The sequence below is a fragment of the Saccharomyces mikatae genome (genome assembly GCF_947241705.1).
Source record: "Saccharomyces mikatae IFO 1815 strain IFO1815 genome assembly, chromosome: 10".
Classification (NCBI taxonomy): domain Eukaryota; kingdom Fungi; phylum Ascomycota; class Saccharomycetes; order Saccharomycetales; family Saccharomycetaceae; genus Saccharomyces; species Saccharomyces mikatae.
This window is the reverse complement of record NC_079265.1, coordinates 544,323-561,232: the sequence shown is the minus strand read 5'-3', so window position 1 is coordinate 561,232 and position 16,910 is coordinate 544,323. Positions and strand designations below refer to the sequence as shown.

Sequence of the window (16,910 nt, the reverse complement as noted above, 5' to 3'; positions counted from 1 at the left end):
CACAAAATAACAATAATACACAATACTTACTTATGTATACAAATGCATGATACAGAAAAAATAAATAGTAGATAAAAACAAGAGATAAAAACTTAAATAATGCCATTTTCACCAAAATGGACACCAGCCAATGTAATGCTGACATAGTCTTTCAATAGAAGTTGCTTGTTGGATTAGTTTATCAACCTGTTCAGGAACATCTAATTCTTTGAATCTCTTGATATCGTTACCTGTCAGCTTGTCTGTAATACGTCTTAAAACAAGCATTGCCCTAGCATTTCTAGTTTCATTTTGTTGTTCCGCCTCCATGTTTGCTGCTTCTTCCACGGTAATAGCCCCTTTTCTTAAAAGTTCGCTAGGGTTTATTATTGGCAAAGGAATTCCAGTTTGCTCAGTAAGTTTTTGTGGAGGCAAGTCAAAGCCCCAGTGGATTAAAGGATCGAGCGCAAAGGCTTCCAAGATTGCCATTAATGATTCTTTGTTATCTCTTAAAACTCTCATGACATTCTCACACGTAATTCGGAAACTACCTTCAATTCCGCTAACTTCCATTGCGTATGTTAACATCCTAGTCAATCTAAACGGTACCTTCTCTGGGTACTTTTCTCTTAAGATGGCGGCCTCAAAACAATCGCCAAAATCAATGTGGATAACTTTACCGGTGATTCTATCTAACATCAGGTTGCTAGGATGACGATCACCTAACCCCAGAATATAACCAGTCATCGACATCACAGCTAAAGATCTCGTGTAAGTTGTTCTACGTTCTAGCCACGTTTCTGACGACCTACTCTTCAACCATAGTATTTTATAGAGATCCTGGCCCTTCGTATTATCTAAAGCATATGTGAATACTTCAATTTTTTGCAAAAGAGTCAAGTTCTCATAATCAGGCGCCATTTGTAACATAACCCAATGCTCAATATTCAATGGAATTTTTTTGGCATCACGATGTTCTCTGATTAAAACATGAAACGTGTCGCTATTTGGTACCCACCCCAGCAACCCCGATTTAGGTGACAGTGGAATAGCTGGGTACTGCTGTATGTCTAAATGTCTCTTGAAACACTCTGAATCATTCTTCAGCAGGGTGTTAACTAAACCAAACAATTGCATAACAAGGCTATCTTGTCTTATATCTTCATGCCCTTTCAACACATACTTATAGTCCTTCCCATCACTACCTTTGATAGAGAACTTTCTCGGTCTTTGCTTCGAAGAAATCACAGAAAACATTGGCTCAAATTTGGCAATTCTAATGGTGGGTTTTCCCGGAAAATATGTTCCAGGAACGGCTAGTTCGAGATCATGGGTAGCCAAAAGCTGCGGTGAAACATGTTGTAAATCCAACGTCTGTAATTGTGGTATTTGACGCGTTATTTTTCTGAAGACGTTATAATAGATGTCCCAAGCTTGATTTAAATTATTAATATCTTTAGACTTTTTGTAGTTATTCAACCATTCGTAGGCGTCGTTCAAGTCTCTACCAAATGATTTCTGAAACGATACCTCACTCAAAGTTTCAGGCTCATTGCTCAGGTGTTTATGTAAAGGTTCCAAAGTGGCGAACATCTTTTCTATGTTATGTTCAACAAAAAATTGTCGACTTGCATCTTCCAAGCCTTCGTACCATAATTCATGCCATAAAACGGCTACTCTGATTAACTCATGACTGACTAATTCTGCCTGATTTACTAGAACTGGACTATGGATCCTAATTTTCTCTATTATTGAAAGAGCTGCTTTTTGTCTTGAAACGGATTCAGACTTGATTGCAACAGTTAAAGGATACACAAGCGCTTGTGGGTGAGCCTTTCCTAAGTCAGAGAGCAAAGATAAAAGGGAATTACTTACTGTAGGATCTGGCTGGTGTATACGTGAAATTAACTGCGGTAACACTTCTAGCCAATTTTCAATCTTCATTAAATTAAAACCTTCATACATTGCTTGTGAAGCTTCTTTGATACCACCAAAGTTGAATAGAAGAGTTAATAATCTTAACGTGTCTTGTAAACAACTTGACTCTAATAGAGATATTGAATGAAAAAACCCTTTGATAGCTGGAACAACGTGCCTTTGAATGAGCTCTAATGGATATCTATTTCCATTTATGGTTAATGAACCGCTTCCTAAGATGCTGCCGTCAGGCCGAATAGGATCATTATTAACCGCCGTGTCATCATCATCATCATTCTTGTTTCCGTTTAGTTTAGTTTCTTCTTGAACCATAGATATTACTTCAAAATTAGCTAGGGCCCAATTATGCCATGCCTTGTACCAATTTTTATCAAAATGAGTCGCCAAAAGATAGGAACCAAGAATAGCATCCGGATTTGTGTTTCTCCAGTTCGGCTGAGTTGCTATCCTCCATTCACCCTGCTTCAAGAAACATCGTGCCAGTAACTTTGTGTATTCTTCAACATATGGAGCAGTGCTTGCACTTGATAGTTTGACGCTTTGTGCGATCATATTGTTTGGATCTAAACCAAGATCATGTGCTAACCGGGATGTGAATCCAATCAAGTGGTGCAACGCTTCTTTGTAAGCTCCTGTAGCCCAAATGTACTTCAGTTGTGCGTAAACTACAGGTGGGGGAGCTTTGGCTGTATTAGGTAAATTGGGATCACTACCTCCTTCAAGCAGCATATTCAAGGCCTTTTTTGCTAGTCTCATTCTACCAGATTTTCTGCACAAATTTGCAAACTTGATCCATATTTGCAAATCTTGTTTTGGTTTGATTACCAATGATCTTACTCTAAGCACTCTTTGCCATAAATCAACATTTTTTTGACAACCTAACAATCTTTTGGTCCAAAGCTTTTGATAATGAAGCTTTTTCTCGGAATTAGGTGACAACTGCTTATATTTGATGATCTCTTCAAATTCTGTGATTATTTGGGTTCTAACAATAACACTATAGGCTCTATTATAACTTTCATTGATTAACGCGGAAATTTCAGTGACAAGTAAATCTCTGGCATTTAGTATATGTTTACTGGCGTCCTCGTAATCATTTTTGTGTAAATACGATATTGCGTCAAAAAACTCCTTATCCGGAGAATTAGATTTCATAACACCAATGTATTGTTCAAGCATATCCCACTCTCCTAAACCCCATGCTGCACCAGCAGCCAAAGGAGCTATTAGTTTCTTGGTTTGTAACTTCGCAACCTTCCACTTTCTAGCTGCTAGTTGTGATAGCTGCTCCCATTCGCCAAGAGCATGAAGGGATCTCATCTTACCAAGGGTAACGGCTATAGAATTATCGCCTGCTTTTTCACGTTCATTATAAGCATTTAGTGCATCTTCCCAACGCTCTAATTTCTCAAACCATGTCTCTTTTAGTTGGAGTGAGTGATGTTGCTGAGCATGCTTCAAAATACCAATGGCAGCATCCGTTTGATTCAATTGATTATTAATACTAATAAGTGATTCGATAGTAGAGTTCTCAGGCTCTTTGATAAATTTTATTTCCTTATAATGTAAAGCTTTGGCATAGGCATGACATCTTTCGGCATACTCGCCCAGGTTTTGGGTCGGAATAGGTAGTGCTTTGTCGTCATGTTCCATAAACTCTACTAAGTTTAGCAATGTTTGGTGTATTTCCGGTGGATTTAAGGGAGATGATAAGGCTATACATAATGACTCAATTAAATCTTCTTGATATTGACTGTAAAGCTCTGTCCAGACACACGCGAATGCTGTATTGAAAAGTTCTTTGGCTAACGGATAGTACACGCTCGCCAAATTTGAACAAGCTCTTAAAGCATGGGAAGGGGATTCTTTCAACAGTTGAATGGATAGGCGCTTACTCCATTCTTGCCAGTCCTCTTTAGTTCTTTGCTGGCCAGAATTCCAGGCGCTCTTCAAAACTGATTGGTTTATGGGTAATTTCGCCACACTTGTATCTGCTGTATCCATTTGTTCCGCAGGTGAATTATCCGTAGTAGTTGCTTCCAAGATTTTCGTAGGAAGAACATCATTGTTTAATATTCTGTTCGTCAAATCATCATATATTGTGTGCTGGATATGCCTCCTCATTAAAACCTCATTGATAACAGGAATGAAGATAGCAAAAGATGTGCCCATTTGTAGTAGCAATAAGCTGAAAGTATTCATAATAACTTTTGGAAGATCGTCAGTTGCTGTGGAACTCAGCACCCTTAATAAAGAATGGATGATTCTTGAAGACATTTCGAAAAGGTCAACATCTTTTGCTAGCTTGCCTATAGTTATGATTGCAGACCTTTGCAGGCCTCCGCTGGCAAATTCTGTCATTTGGACTATCTTCGGAATAATTAAATGTGAGTAACCTTCTAGGTTTGGACCAAATGTTTCTAAAAGTCTTAATATCCTTCTGGAGAGAACCTTTTCAGTCGATTGGTCATTCTCCAAAATGAAATGAAAAAGTGTCAGAGTGAGAGGAATCAATCTTTTAAACTCACCCTCCAAAGCCTTTAATATCGCCTCAATGACACTTACGATTGTCATCTGCAGTTTAACAACCGAGGAAAAATCGTTAATGGCTTGGAATATAGAATCTACATGAGGCCTAATATGCTGTCTCACGATAATAATCAAAGAACGAAGCTGTTGGAAGTAAAACTCTAATAATGATTGAGAGCATGTACGCATTACATCCAAAATAGTTGGGATGATTTGGTCCAAGAACGAAACACACTTTAGACCCAGTGTCTGAAAAATATGCATTATTGCCTGAATTACTGCAGTATGATACGATGATAAGGATGGGTCTTTTAAAATTTTTAATAGGCAATGAACAACAACAGTGGTGTAGTACTCATCATTTGACGGAGACATACCCTGCATTAGAAGAGCAATGTCAATGGGTGGGGCATTCTGTTCTGTCGATATATCAGTTGTGGAGGTAACTTCACGTTCCTTTTGACGGTATGGATCAATAGCACCCAGTATACCTATCAAAGTTACCGTCTGCCTTCTAATATTTTGAGAGTTTTCCGTCTTCAAAATATTAACTAATATACCCAATAATTCAGGATAGTCAAGTAAAGGATCTATGACGTAACCAGAAGAGGCTGCAAGTTGACCTAGGGCCTTAAGTGCAGCTTCTCTCTTAAAAGAGTTTGATTGGTCTTGAAATGTTTTTATGATTAAAGGAAACAAGTCCTTAAGGTATACTTTCATATCTTCACCTCCTACAACGGAGAGCTCACCTATAGTCCGCAGTGCAGTCGATGCAACTGTTGAGGAAGTGTCTTGAAATTTTGGTAAAAGTACATTTAAAAGAGGTTCGATATACGGTTTTGTAACATCCTTACTTGATCTGATAAGAGTACATAGCAAACTCGCAGTTTCCTCTTTTTCTCGAGAGGAGGTTGAAAATTTCAATTTTGTCAGCAGCTCCAGTAGAATTTTTCTTATTGATGGGATAACATATGCAGGATTTACGGAAGATAACCTACCAACAAGTTCCATTGCTACCGACTGAATGTTAAAATTCTCGTCATGCAACACAGTAAACAAGAGCTTCAAATTATCCGGTTGGGCTAATTGTGGATCAAAACATGGATTTAGGTTTTTTAGAACGTCTAATCGAATATCCTCTAAAGGGTCTGTAACTGTAATAACTAGAAGTTTCGATAATACTTCTGATACGGTGTTCAGGGAGTGCAACGATGTTTGTTTGCAAATACTATCCTTGACGTAAATTTCACAAGATGTTAACGCAGCTAACTTCCTCACCCTGGGATCTGTATGTTCAATGTAAGAAAGTGCAACAATCCTCACAAACTCGGCTAACGAAAATTTGTTTTTGATATTTCTTAACATTCTAAAGGCTTGGATGATAATTTTTATATCATTATTATTATCATTGCTCTCTCCAGTTTTTTGTAGAATACTTTTATTTCTCCATTCTCTCGCTCTTTCTTTGGAAAATGGTGGTATTACTAGTGGAGATCCCGGTTGAATAAATGGTGTGCCTGATAAGGTTGAACAAACTAAATTAAGAAGCTCATCGTTTATTTTTGGACCCAGTGAAGGTATTCTCTCAGTCAAGATTTGAAAAGTCTCTTGCATGAAATCAGAAAGAGGACACTGGAACATCAGATTCAGTATATTTCTGTTCAGTAACTTGCCCAAAACGGGGCCCAATGGCATTGCTAATCTTCCAATGCAGTAGAAGATTTCACCTTCGAATTTTTTTCTGATTTTGAATTTTGTCTGTAAATCATGTTCAATATAATCAAGAATCTGTTTCACGTAAGGTGCAATATCAGGCCCAACTTCATATGCAATATCACCAATCGATACCAGTATCTGCGGCTTGTCATCTTTGAGATGTGGTATCTTTTTCGCTGGGGTGTTGGTTAAAATCTCCAAGTAGTTGTCCATGATTTGGTGCAAATATTTGCCAGCAAATAATTGAGGATTGAATGATGCTAATAAAGGAACAATTTCGTAAATTTTCTCTCTTATCATTTTTGCTTTATGGGTTTCATAAGCTATGCAATTTAGGCACATTTGATCAAACACTTGATTTAAAAAGGAATCCTTCAAAAACAATATTTCTTTGTAAACCAAAAAGCTCGCATGGACGCATTCTAATGTGTTTACCTGGAATCCGTATTCACAGCTTGTAGCTAATCTTTGCACCCACTGACTAGTCAATTGAGGATCCCTATTTCGTAGAGTAGAGAGACATTTGGCCAATGTAATGGAGGCGTCAATTCTGATCACTAAATGTGAGTCTCTTAACGCTCTCCAAATGTTATCAAGTATAGAATTCAAGTATTGGTAAAGTAAGTATGGGCAGTTCTCTGCCAATGCTGTTATAATCAAAAGTGCTGCGTGTTTAGCATGGTCTGGCTTCGAGCTGGAGAATGAATTTTTTTCAGTGGAAGCAGTAAGCCACTCGAGACAAGATTTTATCTCGAATTCGACAAAATCAGATGTATACGTGCCTCCTGGAACGGCCAACTTACCCAGAGTCTTTGCAGCCAATCTCATTACTTCTACATCATTTGAAGGTATTAATCCTCGGAGGTAGCTTGCCAACCGTGAAGTCTCATTGGGTAATTCCTCAGTAAATGCAAAAAAGGAAATTAAGGTGTCTATGGATAGAACAGCACCCACTCTAGTGTTCGTCTTTTTCGTATGAGCTAGTTCCAGAATTTTATTGTTTATGTCATTTGAAACTACTTGGAACTCTTCTATCGACAACTCATGCTCCAACGATATCAGTAGATCAAATAATGAGGTACTAGCCAATTTCCTTTCCTCCTTAAAATCGCTGGTCAATTCGCGGAAAATTTTTTCTAGAATAGGTTTGAAGTTTACATCCCCGTTACTACCAATTATCATTCCACCAAATCTACTGGAACTCAACCCAGACTCATTCCCATTCCTGCTCGTATTCATCTTCATTTTCATGTTCATATTCACATTCAAGCTCGGTGCCAATGGCACGTTTAAGTCCGTGTCCATATCGTTATTAGCCCCTTTCAACACCACACTTTTCCAAATCGGCTCTTCATGCGCTTCCATATCAATGCAAACCTGCTCGCTGACTAATATTTGCTTCACTTCATCAATAATTCTTTCTTGGATCTATTATGGCTCTTTTTAATGTACTCTCAAGACCCTTCGATAAGGACTTTTCAACCGTCACCCGGCCATTCGCGGCTTCAAGAGGCGAGAACCCCTTTTCAAAAGTTTCAAACAAGAATATGAGAGTGGTTCAATTAAGAGTTGGCTCCAATGCAAGGCCCTTACAATTGAGCAAGAAATTAAGATTAAATGTCGTACTTAAACAATCCTGCTGTTGTCATGGACAACGGTACTGGGCTGACCAAGCTCGGCTTCGCCGGTAATGATTCTCCCTCATGGGTGTTCCCCACTGCCATAGCCACAGCTGCACCTTCCAATACAAAAAAAGCTTCAGGCGTTGGTACTTCTTCAGCAGCTGGTAATGAGGCGTCTTATTTTGGTAATTCTACTTCTGCTACCAATTTCAACGGCGCAACAGGTGGATTGCTATCCAATAACTTGTCGGGTAAAAGAGGTACGGAGGATCTGGATTTTTATATCGGAAATGAGGCTTTGGTAGCATCGCAAGGGCCTTCTTACTCTTTGAGTTATCCAATTAGACATGGTCAAGTAGAGAACTGGGATCACATGGAGAGATTCTGGGAAAACTCTATTTTCAAGTATCTAAGAACAGAACCTGAAGATCACTTTTTCCTATTGACCGAACCACCACTGAATCCTCCCGAAAACAGGGAGCAAGTTGCTGAGATCTTTTTTGAATCGTTCAATTGTGCTGGTCTATATATTGCTGTGCAAGCAGTTTTGGCTCTGGCCGCTTCTTGGACCTCTTCGAAAGTTACGGATAGATCACTGACTGGTACTGTTATAGACTCTGGTGATGGTGTGACTCATGTCATTCCTGTGGCGGAAGGTTACGTTATTGGTTCTGCGATCAAGAATATTCCGATTGCCGGCAGAGACATCACGTTGTTCATCCAATCCTTGTTAAGAGAGCGTGGTGAGGCAGACACTTCCTTGAGAACCGCAGAAAAGATTAAGCAAGAGTATTGTTATGTCTGTCCAGATATTGTAAAGGAATTTAATAAGTTTGATAGAGATCCCTCCAAATTTGCTCAATTTGTGGTGGAAAATCAAGAAAAGACAAGGAGAAAAGTTGTAGATATTGGTTATGAAAGATTTTTAGCTCCAGAAATTTTCTTCAATCCCGAAATTGCATCATCTGACTTTTTGACACCTTTGCCCACGGTGGTAGATCAAACTATTCAGGCTTGTCCTATTGATGTCCGTAAAGGCTTATATAACAATATCGTACTATCAGGTGGATCGACCATGTTCAAGGATTTTGGACGTCGTTTACAAAGAGATTTGAAATCTATTGTAAATAACAGAATTGCGCAAAGTGAACTATTAAGCGGGACTAAATCAACTGGTGTAGATGTTTCCGTGATTTCCCATCGAAAGCAGAGAAACGCTGTTTGGTTTGGAGGTTCACTACTGGCACAAACCGCTGAATTCAAAGGTTATTGTCACACTAAAAAAGACTATGAGGAATATGGTCCGGAAATTGTTAGAAATTTCAGTCTTTTCAACATGGTTTGACCACTGAGCCAGTCATAACACATCTTAAAAGAAAAAAGTACAAAAAAAAAATTACAAACAATCGAAACGCCCCACACTTCATTTAAATATACGTATACAAATTATTATATACACGTATATGTATAATCAAGTAATTCCAAATGCAGACTTGAAGAATAATTTAAGGGATATGATTAAAACTTATCTTATTATTATTTATCTATACAGAATTAATATTCATCTTTACCGCTAATGATGACATTATCGATTTTTAAAATCATCCTACATAATTGAGTAGCCAAAAGAATTTGTTGCTTCTTACCAATAAATGGATCAACAACAAACAGTTCCTTCATGTCATTAGACCCATAACCTAAACAATCGACACCGGTGTTGGAGATCTTTTCTTTGAGTTGTTTGCTTTTCAATGTAGATAAAGTTCCAATTGGATCAAGACCGGAGTTTTCAGCCAAAGTCATCGGAATGGTGTCTAATGCTTGGGAAAATCCACGGAATGCATACTGATCAATACCACGTTGCTTATCAGCCTCTTCGGAGACAGCCAGCGACATAGTCACTTCAGCAGCTCCTCCACCGTAAACTACACGAGAATCTTTCACCAAATTACGTACTACACATAAGGAGTCATGTAATGCACGTTCAGCTTCATCCACGATCATTTTATTGGAACCGCGAACAAAACATGTTACAGTTTTCGTTTCTTTACTTTGTTCAATTATTAACATACGATCCTTGGTGGTACCAAACTCCTGCTCGTAAATTCTGGAGCACGTGCCCAATTTATCTTTAGATAGATCTTGAAATCTTGGAACAATACGACCGCTTGTGGAAATAGCAATGTGTTCTAGTTCTTGACCACCTACCCATCTTACTGCAGGTAAATCGTTCTGTAGAAGTAAATGGTTGGCTTCATCGTCAAACCCCCATTGGCATACAACTACATCTGCGCCTGCTTTCTTCACATCCTCTATCATTTCTTTGAACTTATCTTGTTCATAAGTCTGTAATTTTTGGTATTCTTCTACCGAAGAAATATCCAATTTATGCTTTGTCTTTGGCTTGGGCGGTTCAAATGGACATGTTAATATAGCCAGTTTGACGCCGTCAGAACCTTCCTTTGGTAAAACGCATTTAGGCATCTGCGGGTGAGAAAAATCCTTATCTAAAATGACACCGTTTATCAATTTGGAATCGCTAATGGATCCACCAACACGTCCTTGCATCTTAATCAAATCAAAGTCTACGTCTTTACGATCTTTATCCATGACATTGATGACGGCTTCGACAGCCATTTCAGCAAATCTATCATGATCCTTAGAAACAATTTTGGAGCCCAAAGAAGTCTTGGCGGCCTTCAATAAAAAGTCTCTGAACAACTCATCGTTTGATGCAGAGATGTCGTCACATGTTTCTTCCAATTTGGCAATGGCTAGTTTAGCAGCTTCGTCAAACCCATTGGCGATCTTGATCGGATGTATACCCTTTTGAATTAACTCTAATGCCTGGTCAAGCAATGCACTTGCTAAGACGACGACACCTGTAGTACCGTCGCCAATTTCATCATCTTGGGATTTGGACAGTTGTACCAACAATTTGGCAATCTCGTTGTCAAGTTCCATCTGGGACAGGATTGTAGCACCATCGTTAGTAATGGTGATTTCACCGTCGGGTGAAATCAAGATTTTATCTAATCCGCGAGGGCCCAACGAAGTTTTGATGATAGAAGCCACCGATCTAGCAGCCAATATATGTGATTTCTTGGCTTCTAATCCGTGCTGTCTCTTCTTGTTACCTTGATCCTTCACAATAATAAAGGGTCTGCCCATCTCATCTTGTGCCACAATGGCGTTGGACAAATCTGGCATTTCCATAGGAGGTTGTTGGGGACGAGCAGCCATTTCCAGATATTGATATATAAATGGGTAGTTGCTATTACTGCTTTGAGTGTCCAGCTCTTTAATTTACACGCTACATTTTGCCACATTCATCAAGCAAGACGTTCCTAATTATTCTTTACAAAATTTTTCATCCATAGGTCGAAAATCACTCTTGACGTATTCCGTGCGAGCAGATGCGATGAAGTGTAATGAACAGTAGGAATAATATAATAGTTTATGCTCTTTATTGTCAGTACATAGATTTCTGATTTATAAATTGTGTTTTATAGATTCCCTCATGATGAGAGCGAATGGTATTAGTGTACATTTGTGTAGCCCGTGCGAAAATGACCCAATCAATTGTTGGTACGGAACTTGTAACCACAGGAGGTGCATGTGTAAAAGACAGTAGCACCTTCATCTGCGGATCTTAATTGTAAGGTGTGGTAGTTCATTTCCTCATTGCCACATTGAGGGCACTTTTCCTTGATAGTAGCCCCATCCTTTAGCTCGTTCTTCTTTAATGACGTCTTAACCACAGATTTTTTGGCCCTAAGAGAAGATGGGAACGCATCATCCGCAGTTGTAGTAACAACTTTCAAATTGGAGAATTGCGATTTTGGATATATAGCTTTACACTGACTGCATTCAACGTTGGAGCCCAATACAGCGCTAGGATTTTCCAGAAGATCACCACAGTCTAAGCAAAAAATCAACGACCCCACAACAGACATGTTTGTACGTACTATACTGGATTCTTTTAATTAATTGTTCTTCACATTGATCTTCTACATTTGCAATGCCCTTCACTTGAGATTGATCTTTTTTTTTTCATATTTTTCATTATTCGTTCGTAGCGATAATTATCATTATACCCTGTATATTTTTATAGGTTTTATATTGATCAAAGAACTTTTTACTTATAGCCCTAATAATAATCTATGTTATGCCCTGATGTGGTAATGGACCCTCGGAAATAAACGATGTTATTTCCGTTTATTGCTGTGGAATACGAGTTAACAATAGTATATAACTTTATGAATACTATTAATTGAACGCTAATAGACGCAACTCGTGGTGTCAATATGGCTGCTAAACTCTTAGTGTCATTAAAGGTACTCGTAATTCAGTTGAATCCTCAAATTGGGCAAGTAGATCAAACCATTAAAAGAACATGGTCTATACTAGAGAAAGTAACGAAAAGTGCCACATATGTGAAACCTGATATAATATTATTTCCCGAATTTTCTTTAACAGGATACAACTTCCATTCCAGAAAAGATATTTTACCCTATGTTGCTAGAGAAAGTGAAGGGCCGTCTTTTCAACTAGCTAGATCAATATCTAAAAAGTTTCAATGCTACACTGTAATAGGATATCCTGAAAATGCTGATGAACAGAAGTTGTACAATTCCACCCTTGTAATGAGTCCACGGGGAGAACAAGTTTTCAATTATAGAAAGACCTTCCTTTATGATACTGAAGTTAATTGGAACTGTGATGAAAATCCAGAGGGATTTCAGACGTTCCCTATGAGTTTCTCAAAATGTGCCAAGCTTCCTAATGAGGACTCTTTCACCAGAGATGTGACCCTGAAAACATCGATAGGTATTTGTATGGACTTGAGTCCTTACAAATTCAAGGCACCCTTTAATCACTTTGAATTTTCTTCTTTTTGTGTTGATAATAATGTCGAGTTGATTTTATGTCCTATGGCGTGGTTGAATTCGACTTCCATTACGGACAAACAGACTCTACATAACGATTCGATGTTAGAGGCTGCTAAGGACAAAATAGCTTTGAATTTAAGAGAGCAAGGACTGCCTCTGGCTGGGTCTCAAGGACTTTACCAGCTTAAAATTGGTGATTCGCAACACACACATAGGGTTTCCTCCGATGACAGTAGCAGTGAATATAAACATATGGACGAACCAGATATGTCAAATGTTAACTACTGGATTTTACGATTTTTTCCTTTTTTGTCCTACAAATCAAGGGCCATTTGGTTTAGAAATTCATCACTTCTCGAAAACATCTTGGGCAAAAGTAAAATGCCTCCAGATCATGAATATTACAAGAATGGAAGACACAAAGAGGACACCATGGACTTTTCCAATTCTAAAGAAATAATGGAAGATACTTTAGCAGAGAAGACTTTTTTGGGGGCATCCCTTAAACAATCTTGGAAGTTTGAAGGTAAAAATGCAGTTTTGGTGGTCGCTAACAGATGTGGTGTTGAGGATGGGTCTACAATTTTCGCAGGAAGTTCTGGAATATATAAATTCAATGGTTCGCAACCCAAAAATTCCGAAATTGATGAGGATAGCCGGCTTGATTCCCTTAATGAAAGCGTAGAGTTGTTAGGTAACTTGGGTAAAGGCCTAGAAGGGGCTATATTGCGTGAAGTCCAATTTGAAGTATCAAGGTGAGAGAGTGTATTGCAATAGATTAGATAATATATAAATTAGGAAAAATACACATATTTCAACGTTATTTAAGTTCCAGTGAGAAAAGAAAAAGTTGAAAAGAAAAAAGGACAAATGGATAAGTAGATTTCATTATTGTATTGTTTGGACGAGGAAAGAGCGTTCTTCAATATTTTTGGTCCGAACCGAATATATCATTTAATGTTTTCTTATTATCACCGAAGAGGTTTAAACCTATATGATTCAAATCGGTCACTGCATCACCACTGCCACCGTCGGGAAGTCTAAAACCATCATATTTTCTTTTATATACTTGCCGGGATAATTCAACAAATTCTTCGACTTTTCTTTTCTCAACTTGTAAAACAATGTCATAAAGGTTCGAAGCATTCATCAATTTTTCTACTCTCTCCCATAATTTTTTTTCATATGTATATATTACAGGATCCTTTACTGGAGATTTCATGTTCTTGGCTACTTCTCCTCTTAGGACCTTGAGTATTTTTTTTTTCTCTTCTTCACTAATGCTGAGATCATACTGTATTTCTAGCTCTTTCAGCCTATAAACAGTGCTTTCGAAAGAATTGAATAAATTGGCGAATATAGAATGAAAACCACACTTTATCATGTTGGTCAGCAGTAGGTTTATATCACTGAACTTCAGGTTGTTTAAAGGATTTTCCAACCGTATTATCTTGGGATCCCTCGACTGCAAATTCGCAAACTTTTTTACGTCAAAAAATGAAAACCAGTATCTGAATTCCGGTAAATACACTTTTCCTTGAAACGTCAAAAACCCATATCTTGGAGGAACTTTGTATTCATTGTTCAATGATGTTATAGGCCTATTAGGAATGAATGCAGATACGCCACTGAACATTGTATTTCTCAATGGCGATAAGATGTTAAGACTGGAAAAATGCTGGTTCCTACAATTGTAAAGGTTGTATTTTTCATTCAACAAATACCTTTCTTTTGGGGATAAATCTTTTTCAGCACTGTCGCTTCTCGAAATATCAAGCTCTTTCTTATAGGTGTTGGTTACTTGCTTCTTTTCTGCATCCGTAAAGTCGTCCGGATGAGAATTAACCCATTCCTTCAATTCGAAAATGCTATATTTAGCCAAACCTACTCTACCGTCAACTTCGTCAAAATGGTCGTTCTCATTGAATTTGTAGTCTTTGATAAGAGTGGAAAAACTTTTATCAGAGCTTTCCTCTTCTTCCACAAATTTGGACATATACTGCTTGGCCGCGTCAGAACTAACGCTAAGCCCAGTGATGTCAATGTACATGCCTGAATCAATGTCGATGAAACGAGCATCGATATTATTCTCACCGTTCCCTTGAACTCTTACAGTAATTGCACTTCCTACATCTAGCAGGTACCTTCCATTACCTTCTCTTGGATCTTCCAATATTAAAGATTGGTTGAAATATTGACTTAAATAATGTAAATGCTTGATGGGCATTTGTAAATCGTGATCCCCATCCCAAGGAAACTTCAACCCATCATACAAATATCCGTACAAGGTGCCATGTGATAGCCACGATATTAATCCATTAGCCTTAATAAATTTCTGAAACGTTCTAATCAGGGAAGTCAATCTTGCTTCGAATTCCTGAGGATCATCAAGGATATTATGACCAATTGAAAAGAATCTTCTGTCTCTATGGTGACCCTCAGCTGTCGCATCTATAACGTCACTGGCCTCTGCAAAGTACTTTTTCTGTAACGCGGGAGCAGTCGTTATGGAAGTTTTTAAGCTTTGCAAATAGTGGGTATCATGCGATGACAGGCCTTCAGATCTCAACTTACTCTCTAATTCAGTGATTTTCATTTTCGCATCGAAGTGAAAGTCCGATGGAGACAACTCTAGATATTCTCTGGTAAATATAGTTTTGTCTAAACCTTCGATGTTGAGCTTTCTTTTTTTGGTTGATGCGTGATCTAAGAATTTTTCAAAAATAGAAGTGTGATTGAAAATAAGATCACCATTTACCATTTCGTCTTTGTGCCGTTGAAGGTAATTCCGTAATAGTTTAGTTTGCACTATATTAGATTTGGAGGAATCTGCTTTTCTCAAATTTATTCTGTATACGTCTTTATCACTATCCAATACAGTCAATGACAAAGGAGTGAAATTAGAATATAATAAATGGTTTTTGGTATGCAGGTCATAGACTTCTGGCCTCAGTTTTTCATAAATTTTGCTGACGATAAAAGGCAGTTCGAAAGGAGTACCACCGGAATATGCGTCATTATTCTTACAGTGATCGTGCATGATTTGCTGCACCGAATTGGAACCGACAGCGTTTCTTGCCTTATTATACCAGATCGGTTGATCATATTTATTTCTGTTAGTAAAGAACAAACGCTCTTGAATTTCTCTCTCCACCCTTTCTAACACTTCTTTATCGAAAACCCCTTCGCAAACAAACTGACAAGAGATTTTTGTATTTTTCAACGCAATGAGTTTATTTATCGAGTCAAAATTAGCCCAATCATACCACGAAAAAGCGTATTCATTGGAGTCAGATTCTAACAAGTGGTCTAGGACAACTGACCAGATCAATCTTGGATCGTTATCATAGTATCTTAAATCTTCTACCGAGTTCAGAACCTGTCCTTTTTCAGCGCCCATCTTCACAGTGAGAAGATTATTCTTCAAGGTATACGTGTCTATCCATTCGCCTGAAGTATCAAAATTCATCTTCTCGCATAGTCTGACTACATTGTCTTTCGATCTCAAATCAAAATTAGCGTAAAAGTTGTTTCTGGTAGTATGAGTGAACGGTTCAAAAAACGACGAAGTAAATGACTTCCAGCCACCATCAATAATCGATAAACCGCCGTTTAGTACATATATGATAGTCAACAGCAATTGAACCGTCACAAGAATAATAGCTATTTTCTTAATGTGAAGCCGTACCGATCTTAAAGCAAACATAGAAAACCTGCGGATGGATAACATCGTCAAGTATCTACCTCTATCCTCTTTTTTTTTTTGGACACTCTTTGTTGTTTCAATTCATAAAAAATGAAAGTTGCTTTTCTTTCAGAAGTAATAATAGCTCTTGTAAAGTATAAAAGATACAAATAGCGGCACACCAGTTAAAAGAGAGGACACTCTTAAATAACGCTGCTTCCGACGTTTTCTTAAATAATCAAACAAACCCCTAAGTTTAAACTAGGCGGTGATTGTTGCGCACCTTCAAAGGATGTATGTAACCTTTTTTGACTACTTTTTTTCTAGGTTAATCCTTCCCACTAATACCGTTCTTCTTTTCTGCGGCCCAAAAAAAGGGAAAACGGAGGTTGTACGTATTTCTTCTCTTGGCGATTTTCTATTGAAGTTATAAAATTCTTGGCAAAAAAGTCGGCTAAGCAATTTAGGGACAAAGAACAATAGTGTATGAAGACGTCTTCGGAATCAAAGGAGGTACACATTTCTTTCTAAGCTTGAGTTTGGGTGGCT

General features: G+C 38.0%; 6 protein-coding genes across 6 annotated transcripts; 2 read left to right on the top strand and 4 right to left on the bottom strand.

Annotated features, from left to right (window-relative positions):
* Window positions 1-108: 108 nt before the first annotated feature.
* Window positions 109-7,527, bottom strand: TOR1 (phosphatidylinositol kinase-related protein kinase TOR1; the record flags this gene model as incomplete). Its single annotated transcript, XM_056223584.1, has 1 exon — window positions 109-7,527. The coding sequence occupies one exon, from the start codon at window positions 7,525-7,527 to the stop codon at window positions 109-111; it is 7,419 nt and encodes a 2,472-aa protein (XP_056077589.1).
* A 252-nt stretch (window positions 7,528-7,779) lies between these two features.
* On the top strand, window positions 7,780-9,129 carry ARP3 (actin-related protein 3; the record flags this gene model as incomplete). Its single annotated transcript, XM_056223583.1, has 1 exon — window positions 7,780-9,129. The coding sequence occupies one exon, from the start codon at window positions 7,780-7,782 to the stop codon at window positions 9,127-9,129; it is 1,350 nt and encodes a 449-aa protein (XP_056077588.1).
* Window positions 9,130-9,338: 209 nt separating this feature from the next.
* Window positions 9,339-11,027, bottom strand: CCT5 (chaperonin-containing T-complex subunit CCT5; the record flags this gene model as incomplete). Its single annotated transcript, XM_056223582.1, has 1 exon — window positions 9,339-11,027. The coding sequence occupies one exon, from the start codon at window positions 11,025-11,027 to the stop codon at window positions 9,339-9,341; it is 1,689 nt and encodes a 562-aa protein (XP_056077587.1).
* Window positions 11,028-11,362: 335 nt separating this feature from the next.
* RPA12 (DNA-directed RNA polymerase I core subunit RPA12) lies at window positions 11,363-11,740 on the bottom strand (the record flags this gene model as incomplete). The annotated part of the gene is made up of 1 exon (XM_056223581.1): window positions 11,363-11,740. The coding sequence occupies one exon, from the start codon at window positions 11,738-11,740 to the stop codon at window positions 11,363-11,365; it is 378 nt and encodes a 125-aa protein (XP_056077586.1).
* Window positions 11,741-12,091: 351 nt separating this feature from the next.
* NTA1 (amidase) lies at window positions 12,092-13,435 on the top strand (the record flags this gene model as incomplete). Its single annotated transcript, XM_056223580.1, has 1 exon — window positions 12,092-13,435. One exon carries the CDS (start codon window positions 12,092-12,094, stop codon window positions 13,433-13,435), a length of 1,344 nt encoding a protein of 447 aa, XP_056077585.1.
* A 163-nt stretch (window positions 13,436-13,598) lies between these two features.
* MNN14 (Mnn14p) lies at window positions 13,599-16,406 on the bottom strand (the record flags this gene model as incomplete). Its single annotated transcript, XM_056223579.1, has 1 exon — window positions 13,599-16,406. The coding sequence occupies one exon, from the start codon at window positions 16,404-16,406 to the stop codon at window positions 13,599-13,601; it is 2,808 nt and encodes a 935-aa protein (XP_056077584.1).
* Window positions 16,407-16,910: the final 504 nt, after the last annotated feature.